Source organism: Cyprinus carpio, chromosome A7 (assembly GCF_018340385.1).
Source record: "Cyprinus carpio isolate SPL01 chromosome A7, ASM1834038v1, whole genome shotgun sequence".
Lineage (NCBI taxonomy): Eukaryota > Metazoa > Chordata > Actinopteri > Cypriniformes > Cyprinidae > Cyprinus > Cyprinus carpio.
Genome location: NC_056578.1, coordinates 15242572 through 15259957, shown reverse-complemented (window position 1 = coordinate 15259957; position 17386 = coordinate 15242572). Strand labels below are relative to the sequence as shown.

General features: G+C 42.0%; 1 protein-coding gene across 6 annotated transcripts; it reads left to right on the top strand.

Moving 5' to 3' along the window:
• Positions 1–1025: 1025 nt before the first annotated feature.
• LOC109065804 (CD99 antigen-like protein 2) lies at positions 1026–17239 on the top strand. Of its 6 annotated transcripts, XM_042759872.1 has the most exons (12): positions 1026–1379; positions 8006–8056; positions 8492–8521; positions 8625–8675; positions 9089–9196; positions 10542–10619; positions 11448–11510; positions 12859–12930; positions 13043–13108; positions 13224–13343; positions 13432–13497; positions 14191–17239. In XM_042759872.1, exons 1-12 carry the CDS (start codon positions 1319–1321, stop codon positions 14250–14252), a joined length of 828 nt encoding a protein of 275 aa, XP_042615806.1. In that variant the 5' UTR covers positions 1026–1318; the 3' UTR covers positions 14253–17239. The 6 variants fall into 6 exon arrangements, with proteins under 6 accessions (XP_042615806.1, XP_042615809.1, XP_042615808.1 ...); XM_042759875.1 differs by lacking the exon at positions 9089–9196; XM_042759874.1 differs by lacking the exon at positions 11448–11510 and having other exon boundaries at positions 1028–1379; positions 10542–10616.
• The last annotated feature ends 147 nt before the right edge of the window (positions 17240–17386 follow it).

The following is a 17386-nucleotide window of genomic DNA, read 5'->3' as shown; positions in this document are numbered from 1 at the left end:
GGCAAGAGTGGATCGTCATCAGTCAGGATTTGGCCCAGAAGCTAATATCCAGCATGCCAGAGTGAATTGCAGAGGTTATGAAAAACAAGGCTTGACACTGTAAATATTGACTCATTATATATTTTTTTGCCAGTAAAAGCCTTTAAAACTTGGGATATGCTTATCATTGTTTTTCAATATACCATAGAAACGTGGAAAAATAATCTACAAATAATGAAGCAGCAAACTTTGCAAAACACAAAATTTATGTCACTTCCAAAACTTTTGGCCATGACTAATATTTCATCATATTACAGTAAAGCACGGATATAATGTAAGTACCAATTTCTACTATAAGTATCAAAGTATACTTGCTATAATCTGTCGTGTTTTAGGGGTTCAAGGGACAGGGGCTCCAACCCCCCAGCCCGCGCACGCCACTGTATGACAATATAATTTTGTTTTTGTTGCAATAACAATCCAGCATATAACTATGTAAACTAAGTGTCTGATAATAGCACAAGAGATACAGGCCAACCCATAGAAATGACTCTGTATTTAAAATACTTCAGGTCCTCATGCTTTGTAGGTCCAAGTACCAGTGGTTTTGGACTTTATACTGTTTATTTACTAACCGCTGGCACTTCACAGCAGTTGTTGTGTTGCTTTCATAGTATTTTGTTTTCTCCAAAAGTGCAATTAATTTCTTAATGCATTAAACCTTTTAATTAGCAAATAATGACTGAATGCACAGAACTAACTGATAAAGGCTATAAACCAGAGATCCACGTGTTAACCAACCAAACATAAATTATTAACTGAAGTCAATTGTGCAAGTCACTTAATTATTCAGAGACGCACAATTATCCTAATTCAGTCATTCTAAGTAAATAGGCAAACGCACGAGAGAATGTCATCTCATATCCTCGAGCATGCCTTCACTGTAAACACGCTCTTATCGCGCGTATTCTACATTCAGCTGGTCAAAGTTCACTAGTATGTTCACATAGCTATTATTGATTTGTAGCCAAACCAAGTATAATCAGCAGGTTTCCCTAATTATAAAAAACAGTGTATTTCAGCGTGATCTAAGTAAAAAGCAGAGCTGAGTTTGAGGAACCGCCCTAAAGCCGGTGCTGTAACGTGATCTAACACGCGGCTGTGAATCTCTTTCTCGCTCATTCGCACTGCAGAGTCTCGCGCAGGCTTTCCTGATCTAAGTGAAGAGCTACGACCCTCAAAATTACCCTTAGGCCTCAAGGGCAAATAGTTATATATTCATCATCCACTGCCAATATTTAATATCGCTGTAATCCCGGTGCCATTTCGGATTTTCAACATGGGGAAAAAGCTCTCGACATGGACGCTTCTAGCGGTCTTTTCTCTGCTGGTACTGAAAGGTAAGCGCTGCGCCCCTCTTTGTTGAACCCGGTGCCATGCCTGCTTCATCATTTTTTGTCGGCACCGTAGGCAAGCATTGATTTAAAGCATTTAAACTTTGACTTTTAGGCAGCCTTCTTTTTTATGAAAAGCAGTAGGCGCAGGAATTAAATAAATCACCGTGTCTGAGTTGCATTTTAACATCTGTCTGGGTCTGGATCATCTGTCTGGGTCGAGCCATTGCTACGGCGCTGTGCATGACATGCTGAGACTCAACAAACGATGCTCATATAAATACGAAAAATGTAATTTAGTTTATTGCTTGGTGAGACATTTTAAAGCTTTCCGTTAAGCATATTAATGAGGATGAGAATAATTTTACTCTTCTTGATTACTGAATATTAAAAGTGCATCACTAATACGCTATTAATCTCTTGTATACGATTTTGTTTCCACTTGAGCAAAGATGTATTTAGGACTATTTAAGATATCGCTATGAATAGATTTACTTCTTCTTCTGTATTTAAACATCAATCCCTGGGGTGTCTTTTGCTTAGGTTTCGCTAAATTAACATCGCAATGTATTTTAAAATAAAATTATGTTAATACCGTGCCATGACTTGTAATATTTTACCAATTCATGGTGTTTTGCATCCCTTATTTACTAGAGAATGAAACGCTTCATTTACCTTTTCTAACGGCATTAACCACGTTTTCTTTAATCTGGGCTTAAAAATAAAACAATACTGTTCAGTACTGCTTGAAATGAAATATATTCACAGAACAATATAATTTCCACACAGTCTCCACATCCAAGCACGGTACAGGTAGCCTATCCTACGTTGGGAGGCTTAGAGTCAGAGCGCATGCGCATACGAAGCCACAATGCGCCCAGGTACAGCATAGGAGTTTGAATTTTTTGGAGACTGCGGAAGATAGGAAGATACCATCTTTTATGACAGGGGGTAACGGTCCCCTCTCTGTTGGTGTGAGGCACATACGAATACAATGTCAAAACATTCCATGCTTGTATGAGCAAAATCAAGTACACCTATGAAAAGAATGACATCCTTTTCTAAAAAAAGACTACTTTGAATACTGTTTAGAAGCGCAGAAGATGTGCTGCATTGTATAAAAATCCCCTTACCTAACCCACCATTGAAATGAATGAGGAATGCCAGCTCTGTAGTTCTGGCTGAGGTTAACTGCCCCTCCCTCTTTTCCTGTCAGCCACACCACGCAATTGTATATGTAATTAGATACTGTCACGACACGCACACAGACAGGTAGATCCAAGTGCAGTGTTTTATTGAGGCAATCCAAAATCAGAAAACATCCAGGCAAAGGTCAACATCCAGGTAATCCGTCCAACACAAGAAACATAAACAACATCCAGAAAACGCGAGAAACCAGGGAACCAGGAAAACACAGGGTGACATTCAACAAGGACTCCATCACAATGACAGAACAACCGGGGTATTTATACACAGGGAAATGACAATGCTAACGGGGAATTGGCTGAGTGCAATGATTGATAACCACGGACAGCTGAGTGCAATGAGCAGTGATGAAACAGACAAGACTATGGGAAATGCAGTTCTAAAGTGGGGTGACGATAAGGGGAAGTGAGACCTCTAGTGGCCACCCAGGGAGACACAGAACAGACACCGTGACACTACCCCCCCTCTAAGGAGCAGCTTCCAGATGCTCCTCAGAACAAAATAACCAAAAAAACAAAGAGACCAGGAGGGAGGTGGACTGGTGGAGGCAGAACAGGGGGAGGGATGGCGGGCCAGGCCCGTGTAGGGGAACTGGGACCGGCAGCGATGGCTCCCCTGGTAGCCCAGTTGGCTCGGTCAGATCAGGGGGCCATGGTGGGCCCGAAAGTTCAGGGGACCACGAGGGACCAGGCAGTTCAGGTGGCCACGGTGGACCCGAAAGTTCAGGGGACCACGAGGGACCAGGCAGTTCAGGTGGCCACGGTGGATCAGTCCATTCTCGTTGTGCAGACGGCCAGGGAGGAATTCGCCATTTGAGTGGCCCGAACGGAACCTGCCAATCGGGGAGCCAGTAAGGAGCAGGCTGTGGCGATGGCCCGGTCACGGCATTGGGAACGGCATCAGGAACGACCTCAGACAAGGGCACCGCCTCGGGAACGGCCTTGGACACGGGTATCGCCTCCGGAGCCATCTTGGGCCCCGCATCGGCCTCCGGAAAAGCATCGGCCACCGCCTCTGGAATGGCCTCAGGAACGGCATCGGACCAGGACACCGCCTCGGGAACGGTCTCAGGAACGGCATCGGACCAGGACACCGCCTCGGGAACGGCCTCAGGAACGGCCTCAGGAACGGCCTCAGGAACGGCCTCAGGAACGGCCTCAGGAACGGCCTCAGGAACGGCATTGGACAAGGACACCGCCTCGGGAACGACCTCTGCATCGGGCACCACCTCAGGAACGACCTCGGCCTGCGCATCGGCCACCACCTCGGGAACGACCTCGGCCTGCGCATCGGGCACCGCCTCGGTCTCTGGAAGCAACTCGGGCACCACCTCGGTCTCTGGAACAACATCGGCACCACCGCCTCGACCTGCGGAACGGCCTCGGGCACCGCCTCAGGAACGACCTCGGCCTGTGCATCGGGCACCGCCTCGGGAACGACCTCTGCATCGGGCACCACCTCAGGAACGACCTCGGCCTGCGCATCGGCCACCGCCTCGGGAACGACCTCGGCCTGCGCATCGGGCACCGCCTCGGTCTCTGGAAGGAACTCGGGCACCACCTCGGTCTCTGGAACAACATCGGGCACCGCCTCAACCTGCACAACGGCCTCGGGCACCGCCTCAGGAACGACCTCGGCCTGCGCATCGGGCACCGCCTCGGGCACCGCCTCGACCTCCGGAACAGCCTCGGTCTCGGGCATTACATCGGGAACCGTCTCTGGCACCGTCTCTGGCCCCGCATCGGGCACCGCCTCGGCATCGGGCATTGCATCGGGACCGTCTCTGGCACCGTCTCTGGCCCCGCATCCCGCCTCGGCATCGGGCACCGCCTCGGCATCGGGCACCGCCTCGGCCTCGTGCATCGCATCGGGAACCGCCTCTGCATCGGACATTGCCTCGGGAACCACCTCGGCCACCGCATCAGGCACCGCCTCGGTATCGGGCACCGCCTCGGCATCGGGCACCGCCTCGGCAACGGGCACCGCCTCGGCATCGGACATTGCATCGAGAACCACCTCGGCCACCGCATCAGGCACCGCCTCGGGCACCGCCTCGGCATCGGGCACTGCCTCGGCAACGGGCACCGCCTCGGCATCGGACATTGCATCGGGAACCGCCTCGGCCACCGCATCAGGCACCGCCTCGGGCACCGTCTCGGCATCGGGCACAGCCTCGGGCACCGCCTCGGCATCGGGCACAACCTCGGGCACCGCCTCGGCATCGGGCACAGCCTCGGGCACCGCCTCGGCATCCAGAACCACCTCGAGCCCCGCCTCGGGAACCTCGGGCACGTCCACCTGGACGACAGCGGCCCGCTCGGGAACGTCCTCCTGGACGGCAGCGGCCCGCTCGGGAACGTCCTCCTGGACGGCAGCGGCCCGCTCGGGAACGTCCTCCTGGACGGCAGCGACCCGCTCGGGAACGTCCTCCTGGACGGCAGCGGCCCGCTCGGGAACGTCCTCCTGGACGGCAGCGGCCCGCTCGGGAACGTCCTCCTGGACGGCAGCGGCCCGCTCGGGAACGTCCTCCTGGACGGCAGCGGCCCGCTCGGGAACGTCCTCCGGGCTTTGAGGAACGGCTGACGCCTGTCTCCTCCTCCTGCGGCCTCTATGATGGCGTGCCGGTGGCTCCTTGACGGAAGACTCAGGCGTTGAGTCAACCATCTTGTCTGCCAACACAGGTGTAGATTCGACCCTCCTGTGCAGTGGTGCTGGGCTGGCGGCCATCTTGTGCTGTGGTGCGGGGCTGGCGGCCATCTTGTGCTGTGGCGCTGGGCTGGCGGCCATCTTGTGCTGTGGTGCTGCACTGGTGGCCATCTTGGCCATTGGCGCTGGCTCAGCGGCCGTGATGTGAACACTCCCGGGAAACTCTGGGATCTGGCACATCCTGGAAAAATAACTTAATACTGTTTCCCGCGGCCATCTTGGGCTGTGACGCTGGGCTGGCGGCCATCTTGTGCTGTGGCGCTGGGCTGGCGGCCATCTTGTGCTGTGGCGCTGGGCTGGCGGCCATCTTGTGCTGTGGCGCTGGGCTGGCGGCCATCTTGTGCTGTGGCGCTGGGCTGGCGGCCATCTTGTGCTGTGGCGCTGGGCTGGCGGCCATCTTGTGCTGTGGCGCTGGATCAGCCGATGTATCCCACCGAGCACGATGGTGCAGGTAATTAGTAAAACCCCAAAAGTCCAGGATCTCCAGCCCCATCATCTCCCATTGAGGCAAAGGATCATCTAGGCAATTGTTAAATAAGTCTTTCAGTGCTGCATCATTATAACCTAGCCCGACCGCCATGGTCCAAAACAATTGCGCCAGGCCACCCACCTCACTCCCCCTTTGACGAAGGGTGGTTAAGTTCCGGAATCTCCCCCTCCGTTCCTCCATGGTGGCTGGGGAACAGATTCGAAATCCCACACCGCTGGATCTAGGCATGACGGAGTCCTTCTGTCACGACACGCACACAGACAGGTAGATCCAAGTGCAGTGTTTTATTGAGGCAATCCAAAATCAGAAAACATCCAGGCAAAGGTCAACATCCAGGTAATCCGTCCAACACAAGAAACATAAACAACATCCAGAAACGCGAGAAACCAGGGAACCAGGAAAACACAGGGTGACATTCAACAAGGACTCCATCACAATGACAGAACAACCGGGGTATTTATACACAGGGAAATGACAATGCTAACGGGGAATTGGCTGAGTGCAATGATTTATAACCACGGACAGCTGAGTGCAATGAGCAGTGATGAAACAGACAAGACTATGGGAAATGCAGTTCTAAAGTGGGGTGACGATAAGGGGAAGTGAGACCTCTAGTGGCCACCCAGGGAGACACAGAACAGACACCGTGACAGATACATGTTTACAGTCCCTTACCTGAAAACTCATTGTATATTTATGAGCATATAGTTTTACCACTGTTTTAGGTGTTAGGCTCATGTTTTGAAATGTTTGATTTTAATTATATGTGTCAGTAATCAATCAACACCATGCCATCTGATTAACCAGTCAAAGCCTAAATTAAAACATATTAACTAATGTACTGTATTTAAACCCATAGGTATCTGTTGTGAATGGGAAAAACATCAGATAGATTCACTGCTGTCACATGACGTATTGATCACATAACAGTGTGTCAATGCTGAGCTGGCTTTGGCAGCGCTGCATGAGGAGTGACTGTTGCTTTTAGCTTCTAGCTAACCTAATGTGCACTAAGACAACCTTTAACTGAACAAGGGGGGAAAAAGGCAGAAGAGGCAGACAGAAAGAAAAAGACAGTGGGATAGACAGATTTAAAGAGACAGATAAAGAAATATAGAAGTTTAAGACTTAGCCCATTGGAGTGTTGCACCTGTGACTGTGACCCAGTGCTAAAAATATATGGTAGACATTCATTGCATAAGACATGGAGAGTTGAGTCTGGCTTATTATAGAAGAAACCATTTAGAAATGTACTGCTAAAAATGACACATGGGGGAAGAGTCTTTGCAGAAACTTCTTTGTTGTGAAGTACATGAGCACAAAAGATGTTTTGTCCCTTTGTGCATGAGGAATGCATTACTAAGCTGTCATTTTCTTGTCTTTGTTAAAATCCAGGAATGCAGCGGCACTACTGTGGAATGTGTATCAAAAAGAGTCTTTAGTAAAGCTGGGCATCAGATCCAGTTTTAGCAAATACAAATATTAAAACCAAAAATTTATGTATTGATTTCATAATTCATTAAATGTCATCCTTCCGTTAAAAAATAGCTCCTGACAGTGAAAGTAAATGGCAAGAAAATGTTTCTGTAACAAGCCTCATTTTGTGGAGCTCAAATAAAAACAGAGAATAGGAACTGTTCTCATCCGCCGTGTCATTTATTTGAACACCAGGCTACATGATATTTTCTTACTCACTTATATCCGCTTATCTCCCAGCATGAGAAAACATCTGTTTTTGTCTTTTAGTTGAAAAAAGACTGATTCACAGCACAGCGCAAATTTGCAAGCATCATTACAGTGTAAACTGATAGACATACAGCATCATACCTTAAAGGTAAAACTAATAAATACAGTAATATTCCCTTCACACTTCGGAAACTGTGGGCTGCCACACAGATGTGCACATATCAATGTATCTCCCACATGAGAAGAGTTTCTTTGACAGTGGGAAGGGTGTGGCCTTAAAAATGAAAGGTGAATGATGCAAGATAACATCAAAAGGGGTCATTTATGATTCATTACAGAAATAATAAAGTTGAAATACATAATACTTGGAATGGTTTTGACACTATATCGAGTGTTTATGTTGTTAAGGGTGGCTGCGCAGTGATGTACACAGAACCACTGAGTGAAGCGATCATAGCCATGCTTTATCGTGAATAAAACACAGTGGCTGACCAATTAGTGCACAAATATTTTGTGAATGTTTCTTATTTTGTGTGTTTTACAGGAATAAGTCAGGATCTGGACTTGGCAGATGCATTTGACAGTAGTGAACAAAGTAAGTATGACAATTATGATTATGCATCCATGTAAGCATGACAGCAGTATTAGGGATCTGTATAAACAGCATTGCCTTTCACTTTTCTTTTTACAGAAAAGGCTGTGTTTGCCGGAATAGTTCTTTAAAAATACAGCGAGATGTAAACATATTTACAAAACAACTACATTTTAGTTTAAAACTGTAATTAACAAATAAATATATTTTTTACACGTTTAGAATGTTAACTGTAAACTATAAAACGACTTGTTCTTTTTCACTGCCACAAACTACATGTAACAGTATTTTACTGTAAAATGACATGAATTGTAAGGTTAGATCTATTACAGTTTTTCACCATAGTAAGGGAACATAGTAAAGTAACCAATTAACAGGTTTTTACTGTAGCATTTTTAGTCTGTTACATTGCATACAACTTTTTTTTTTATTCTCCAGCTAAACCACCACCTAAAGTGGACCCAGCAGGTGAGAGTAATCATTGTTTGTTGTAATTAATAGTGCTGTAATAAGCAGAGCAAATTTTGTTAAGTGAGCCTTTCAAAAAAAATGATGTTAATTTGTTCAACAGTGAAACCTGTTAAGCCCACGGCCAAGGAACCAGCAAAGCCCAAACAAACAGGTGAGAGGCACTTAATGTATCCCAGATGCTTGTTCTGCTCGAGATGAACATAAAGCAAATCTCCCTACTAATCTTCTTCAGTAACCACTGGAGCTATTAACATCTTTAAGTGCTAAAACATATGGTTTTTGTGTCTTGTGTTATGATGAGTCAGCAGGATATTTAACCAAATAGAAAGCTCTTAGAGCTCATATATAGTTATCTATGGTCAGAAAATATTGTGTGTGATTTATGTTGGGGAGTAGCCTATTTCGAACACTGAAGAATGTAAAAGAAAAATCTCACAAATACTGACTACCATCCTGTATTTTGGTGCTTACTTAATCAGTCTTCATCATAGGTTTGAATACCCAGCACCCTCTGTATGTAAAATGCTTTACAATACTAACATATTAACTAACCTCCACTAACAGAAGAGACACTCACTGATTTGTTTGACGCCACCATTCGGCCAGGCCTGTTGCCCCGAACACCCCCTAGTCTTCTCCAAACCACTGTTCCTCCGCGGAAAGCCCAGTCTGGTTTGTACCGTGCTGTCAGTTTGCCCGTAGAACCGCTCATCGCGTTTGTCTCCATGTCTGTTTGCATGTAGATATGTGTATTCAAAGCAAATTTAAAAGTGGGATGAAAGGTGATTAGATTTCATTTTTGATCGAGTCTAATAATTAATGCGATCATGGATTGTATAGCATCATTTTCTATAATGCTCTGAATGTTCTTAATCAGACATAACAGAAAGCAAAGTCACTAATGATACATTTTTAATATAATGTATACCTTTCATACAGTTCACAGCAAATAAAAAAACATGCTTTAGCTTGTGCTCAAGTGATGTAAATGATAACAGAATTACGGCAGCTAAAATAAGTCATAGCACAGATTTTCTGGTGGATGTCAACTCGAGTCCTTAATCTTATCCAGCTTGTCTTATACTTATAATATCACAGCACGTTATGATAACATTGTTCACATTTGTCTTCATTGTCATCTTGTCTTGTGAGAGTGTGTGTGTTCTATCTTGACTGCAGAAGATCTAAAGCATTTAAAAGCTTTGGTTTGTTTCAAACATTCACATCTCATATTACACAGAAACCATCTGTTTTCATTGTCACTTAGCCATATTAAAAAAAACATTTGGTACTAGGGCTGGGCGGTATATCGAGTTTGTACGATATATCAATATATTTTTTAAAAGTGATATGGTATGAGGAAATACCGTTTATATCGATATACAGTAGTTTGATATGTTTCACAGGTATATTCTCCACTTGTAAATGTTAGAAAGTCATGGAAATATTTCCATTTTGCATGCAATTCTCTGCTAAACTTAACAGACGTCAGTATACATTTTACTAAATATTTGTAGTTGGACAATAAATGTGCCATGTGTAGAATTTTAAACTCAAAAGTAAGCTACAGTAAGTGTATTTTATGATAGCAGTAAAGTGTCTATTGTAATGGGGTAATAAAATATAATGCAATTAATCAGTGCTTTTGTTCTTATTTCTATTCATTTTTAGTTTAGTGAATTTAACTTCTGCTTTAAATAGCACTGTTTTTGTTTTTAGATTGTAATTTTACAATTTTAGTAATGTGATTTTAGCCCCTTTTTTGCACATAATACTGAATATAGCATAGCATACATGGTCACTTTCACTGTAGTTGTTTTCATTGGACAAGTAATTAAGTAACTAATAAATGAAGTAAATAAATATATATATATTTAATCCAAATAGAAAATGTAGAAAATGTATCGCAGTTCAGCCAAAAAATACCGAGATATGATTTTTCTCCATATCGCCCAGCCCTAATTGGTACGGTGCATACATCATATGTTACACAGTGAGTATTTCTTTTGGCTGATAGATGGGGACTTGAATCTTGAAGATGCCTTGAACCCCGACAATGACATCAGAGGAAAGGGCAAAGACTCTGGAAAAGGTGGTAGGTATTCTTATGTTTATCCACTTTTACCTTTCTCCATATTTCATTTTTTGCAATTTATTAGTTCAGTCAGAAAGAGCTTTATTTCCAAGTATGTTTACACACACAAGGAATTTGTCTTGGCGACAGGAGCTTCCAATGCAGAAGAAAGTCCAGACAGTGCAAGCATACAAGATAGTGCAGCCATACAAAGGAATTACACAGTAGAGATGAAACACTAATATAAGAAAAACTGAAAATTAAATAATGCAGTATAATACAGAAGTAGAAATATAGAGAAGAAAACATATATAATTGCTTTAATGAATGTACAGATATGTTATATACAAGTGTACAGTCAGACATCTTTAACAGGAATAATGTAACCTTCTGCAGAGCAAAATCTAAAATAGATAGCACCTCTGGATAGAACTAGCCTGCTAAACTGAGTTGTAATATAAGAATGGTTTAGTCCTAAATAAGCTGCTCCATCAAAGCAGACTTTGTTCTGCTGTACATTCTGAAGAGAAAAGGAAATGGTGAGCTGAAATAAAACTTTTCTCCGAAAGGAGATATGAAAGCACAAAAATAGTGCCGAAACTTAAGATGAAGGGCCCTCTGTTTCCTATCGAAAAACATATTGTTGAGCATTACTATCCATTTTGTACATTGTCTGTAAAAGCCTGTGTAATCTTGAAGGTCATCAAAAGCATAGCCAAAGGAACCACTCAATAAAGTCAATAATATTGGCCTTACAGTCTATCACAGGAAAACTTAGGCTACTATGTTGCTAGTCAGTGTGGATTAATCCAAGCTAGCCAGGTTTGATGCATCTCCTGTCCCTGCCAGATAAAGACCTCGGAGGAGGGGGCCGTGATGACGGCAAACCCAATAGCAGAGGTGGAACTGGTGGTAAGGAACAGAGTAACAGCTTGGGAAACCCCTTCTACCACCCTCTTTCTCTATTTATCTTCTTGGCTGGAAAAATCTCCCTTTGTACCTACAAATCGAAGCTGATCTCACAATTATTAAAATCTAATCGCTGTCTGATTTCAGGTCAAGGCTTTTGGGAACTGAAGCATTAACCTCTGATCACCATGGCTCCTGATCTTTTGCATCTTAACTTTGCATGGATTTCAGTTTAATCAGTCAGATTGCTAGTTTCATTGCTTCCTCTAAATTATATGCAGCAGTAGGGCTGGGTATTGATACGGATTTCATGATTTGATTCTGATTGACAACCTCTCGATTGAATAACATTCAATTCCGATCTCGATTTAACTCAATATTTGTTCATTTAGAAATATGTAATGTCTATGGCAATATTTAAAATATTTGAAATCTATAAGTACATTTCAGTTTTTCGTAAATATACAGGGAACACTTTACCTGGTACTTTACTATTATATTTAACTGCGGAGATTAAATTCAATTGTTATTAATTTTTAGATATAATAATCAATACTCAAAAAAAAAGAAAGCTTTTTAATTTGGTTATTGATATAATAATCATTAAAACAGTGGCTTTTGTCATGAAAACGGTTTTCATGACAGATTTATTCAAATATCCATTGCATAATTGCGACATCAGGAATGGGTTAAGTAAATTATAATGAATATCAATTTAGTGCATTTATTTATCAAAAGGAGTTACTTCTTGCTAAATAACAAGCTATGGACATTAAATGGCTTTCCAGAGTTTCAATGGTTTGCATGAGACATGATACAGTTCAGTAAGATGTACTGTCTTTTACCATACCCTTTGATGGCAATTTGTATTCATTTTGTGCTGTAATTTGTAGTAAAGTGTCAGAGATAATTGGTTCGCTTGTGCTCTTTATTTGCATTGAGCTGCAAATCAAGAGTGTTAGAAGAACGTGTTGTATCTTCGTGCAACGTAAATGAGCCCATCTAAAGAAAAATACTGGTAATAATAGGATTCATGATAATTAATTTAAAACCGGAAGTATATTAAACTTTTTGTGGAAATTAACACAGAAAAAGTTTGATTCATCTTGAGAAACAATATTAAATCAAACAATTTTTTGACCCAGCCCTAGTCGGCAGCTCAGCTTTCTGTTTCCTGCAGTGTTGGAGTGCTGGGCTTTTCCTCTTTTGGTGTCACAAAAGCTTCACCTTTGTTCTTTAGATCACTTGGGTCTCTGATTCAAAGCTGACAGGATTAGTAAACCCATGACTGAGCCATGCATGAGTCCTTTTCATGATGTCCACAGGCTAATGTTCTTTTCCAACTTCTCAGGTAACGCATTCTCAGATTTAGACCTTGAGGATGTGGGCAATGATAACTCCTACAAACCCGACAAAGGCAAAGGTGACAAACTCAAACTGCCTGACCGATCCTCACATCGTGTGACATGTCAAATAAAATAAACAATAATTGGCAAACTGTAGGAATGTCATTTGAAGTGTTCATATTTCCACAGGTGGAAAAGGTGGAAGCAGTAGCGGACATAGTGGCAGTGATTTGGATCCTGCTGATGACAACTACGGTATGATTGTGTTAAGCAGCAGCCTATTTAGGGCTGTTAAAAGAACATTCTGTATAGCATTTGCTAATCTGGTCCAGTTAAATCTTTAAATAGTGGCCTATGTGTTCATTCATAGACACCATGGCTGAGACTGGAACCATCGCTGGTATTGTGAGCGCTATTGGTATGGCTCTGGTCGGTGCAGTGGGCAGTTACATCTCCTACCAGAAGAAGAAGTTGTGCTTCAGCATACAGCGTAAAGACAAACACATTTTCTTTATAAGTGTACCACGCGGCTTGTGTTTTTCAATTCATTCATTATCACGTGCTTTATCTCTCCACAGAGAGTCTGAATGCAGATATGGTGAAAGCAGATGCCCCAGATGCTGTAGTTGCACAGGAGCCACAAGGTATTGACCCCGTTTATGTTGAATTTATAAGGCAAATGTATTCATTTAACATTTTTGGGTGATATTTAAAGGCTAAATTCAAAGATGTTCAAATTTGTATTGTTACAGTGTTGGTAGTGTAAGTAATAACCAATGTGTATTATTTTCCTTGTTACTTGCACCAAGATATCAGAGTTGATTTGTCAGCAAAAGTCTGCCAGCCCGTACTTCTGCATTTTTGTATCCCTGCTCACAGACAGTCTTATCAAGCCTAATGCATTATGGGTGTTTTTTTAACCTTTTTTCATCAGTTTTTTTTTTTTTTTTTTGGATAGTTGTCTAGCACTGATTTTAAAAAAATCATTTTTAACCCCATTTTGCCAGTGGTGATTTTTATTATTTAGTTCCATTTTTCTTTTTATTCACCATGTTCATTTTTCAAAACAATTGTGGCCTTAGACTGACACTTTGTGGCATGGATGTAACATGATGCAAAAGCAAAAGCTTTCGGTTATAGATGCCATTGTATAAGTACCCTATTCGCAAAAAAAAAAAAACTTTCTTTAATTGCACTCACTGCACCTTCAATTTAGTCCTGAAGTTGTGATCTGTTTATATATATATATATATATATATATATATATATATATATTTATATATATATATATATTGATAGAATGATCAATAATTGCTTTATTTTCTTTCCTGCTGCAGTTCAACAAACTCTTCTCCAGCCTCCCAACGCTGAGCCGCCAACAGAGGAAAATGCAGTGTAATCTGAAATGCATCCTCCAAACTGAAGAGGGCGCAGTTCTAAATCGTTGTTCCCCCATTTGAATGCCACTGTATTTCCTGGCACATTTGCACCACAACCTTTTTGAAGTACCAATGTGACTGTTTAAATCAACCTTAAACATAGTGTAATAATTTTTCCTTAAATTCTATTTAAACTGTTCACCTGCAACAATGTAGTAAGCCTGTTTGCAATAATATTACTATGAATTGGAAAACACCTAATAATGAATTTTAGCATAATCTGCTGAGACCCAAGAAATCTCACTTGGGTCTTTTTACAGAGATCCCACACATATTGCGCTACAGTCTTTTAGTTTGTCAGTTTAGCTCATCATTCCTATTGTGCACAAATGCATATTAATGAACAGTAGTACAAGTGATTAATCCAAGGTTTACAAAAACATCTGATTGGATAATCATAGAAATATGCTTTTAAAGGTCAAGACTGTTTTCCTTATGTTTTCACAGCAAGACAGGCTTAACAGATCCATTGTTGTGGAATCTGCAATTGAAAAAAATATGAAGGGTTTTTTGTTGTTGTTTTAATGTGATCTGTATATATTTGCCTTGCTTTCACAGAGCAGTGTGAAAAGATTGTTACACATATATGCAGGTTTTTGTGTCTTAGCTAACTTTTTACTAGTGTAAAAAAAAACGGCGAACAACCGAAGTCAAAAACTAACCAACAGCTGCTTCCTTCTAATTTGCTTTTTTTAAAAAAAAAAATGAAACGATGACTAAAATGATTATAACTGTGAAGATGTGACGTGTGTTGATGAAGAAGCTGTGTTGACTGCTTTTGTGTGTGTTAGTTGGATGTCAGTGGTTGCAATTTCTTCTTTTGAGGAATAGTTTGATTCGGCGTGATCAGAATGAGTAGATGCATTAGCGTGAAGTAACTCGTGGCTGGAAGTAACCGAAGTTGTGTTTTCATGTTAGCGCAATACTTAAGCAGTGTAGTAACTCTTCGTATCGCTAATTCTGATCCATTGCCTTTTGTGGGGTTTTAAGGGATTAATGTGCTTGTATATCGCATAGCGTTTCCAAGTTTGTACTCAAACTGTTGTATCAGTGTATCTCTATTTACACTTGTAGCAGTAAATGTACATAAATGTTTGTGGCCCCCACTCTTTTTGGATTACGGGGAGTAGTTTTTCGCCCTAGCTTAGTGTTTGTATCGTTTGTAGCATGTTTCAGCTTTAGCTTTCAGACTTTTTCGAGACCTGTTACACCCTCGCTAGTTTTGCTATTGCCTTAATGAGTCCCTTGCTGCTTTCCTGTTTTGCTAATTCTCCCAATTCGTTAGCCAAGGGTCCAGCGTTGGTGCCACAGAGCTTGACTAGACCCTTAATTTCCTCTTATTTGGAAGGTCACCATCTAGAATTAAGTAGAGTTAGCAAAACTGGATTAAACAGCAGTTCAGTCCTTACCATCCTCTCCCCCACTTGGGATGCTCCAGATTTCCCTGTAGCTGTTGTTTTCACTGTGAATTCAGGTGCACCTTTGTTCCCCCCCTAACTCAAGCTCTTGCCAATGGTGCTTTCCTTCCCAATGCCTTACCACGCTAACATTAGGGAAGACACGCTAGTTTACTAGCACAGCACTAACAGTCACGACCGTTAGAAGGGCTGCCTCACTTGAATGTCTACAAACTAGACGTACTAGGTTATGTACATTGTTCCAGTTTAAAGGTGTGATCACATTCACCGAAATTTGTGGGCAAAAATGTCCACCGTCACGTAGATCACTTTGAAACCACACAGTTTTCTGTTAATTTGTGTGACAAACTTGATTTGCAAATTCTGCATCCGGAAATCTTTTGCCCTCACGCAAAATTCCTGATCACATGGATTCTTATTGACATTTCGACTATAGAAAAGTGCCGAACAACAGTAAATGTGACCTCACCTTAACACACTATTGCAGTTTGAACTGATCTGAAATATTGTTAACTCGCATGCCCAAGATAAAGCAGATTTACAAGTCTTGCGAATGGTAATGATGTCAGACACATATCGGCGCAGAATGTTCCTGGTACTTTCCTTTAAAGACGCGTCCTACCAAGGCTTTTGTACAGTATCTAAGGTGAAAACTAACAAAGAGAATGTTAGCTGAATGTAACTCTTTTTACTGCTTTGACTACCAGAACAATGTAGCTTTTTGGTGCTACACTTGTAAGAAAGAAGGACACCAAAGATGAAATGTGATGGTTTTGCCTTTTTGCATGTCCTTTGACTTTGGTGTGAGTCTAGTGATCCAGTGCAATGAATTTGAAACAGCTGAGTGAAAGATACAACAGTCTCGGTTAAGGCAAATGTGGAAATTCACAAGTGTCTTGAACATTTTCGACAAATTTATCACCTGTTTGTGATGAACTGCTTCCAGATTTGTTGCTTGGACGCATGATGTGTCCGTTAAAACCTCCCTAATTCTTTCAGTTGACCATCTACATTTCCGAGCACTAGTAGTTTGTATGGTGGATGTTGCATTTGTAAGGATCTCTGGGCTCTGTCTGGTGTTGTTGGCCAGTATAGTTGCAATTTTGTCAAAACAAGGGTGTACGCGCTGAACTGTACAGATATGCATGCTTTGGATTCTAGCTGTAGATATTAAAGGGTTTTCTTGTGTACTGGGTTTATTTATGAATTTGAGAAATTTGTTATTGGGATGATAGTTTCTGAAGTGTCTTGATTTGCACTGCCAGTTTAGTGTTTGCATCATGGTACTGCCACAGACTAAACTAATGCTTTCAGAATTAAACCTCACAGTTTATATCAGTGCCTGCTCACTCAAATACAGACTGTGATGAAAACACAATTAATTACACAGTTACCAACTGGCAATCCTCTTCTAGACATTTTAATATTCAAATGTACTCAAATTTCACTCTGTATCTCACTCGTTATACTTGGTGGTAAAAAAAAAAAATCAGCATACAGAAACCCAATAATAAACAATTTATCTCGTCTTTGATTTCTTCCTGAATACTTTTATTCAAGTCTGGTCGTAAGTTTCTGGAGTCAAGAAAAAAACAAATACACAATATATTCTTATATTCTTTTTTTTTTAAAGGTGCAGTATAATTATTACACATTAAACATTATATGGCATCCCT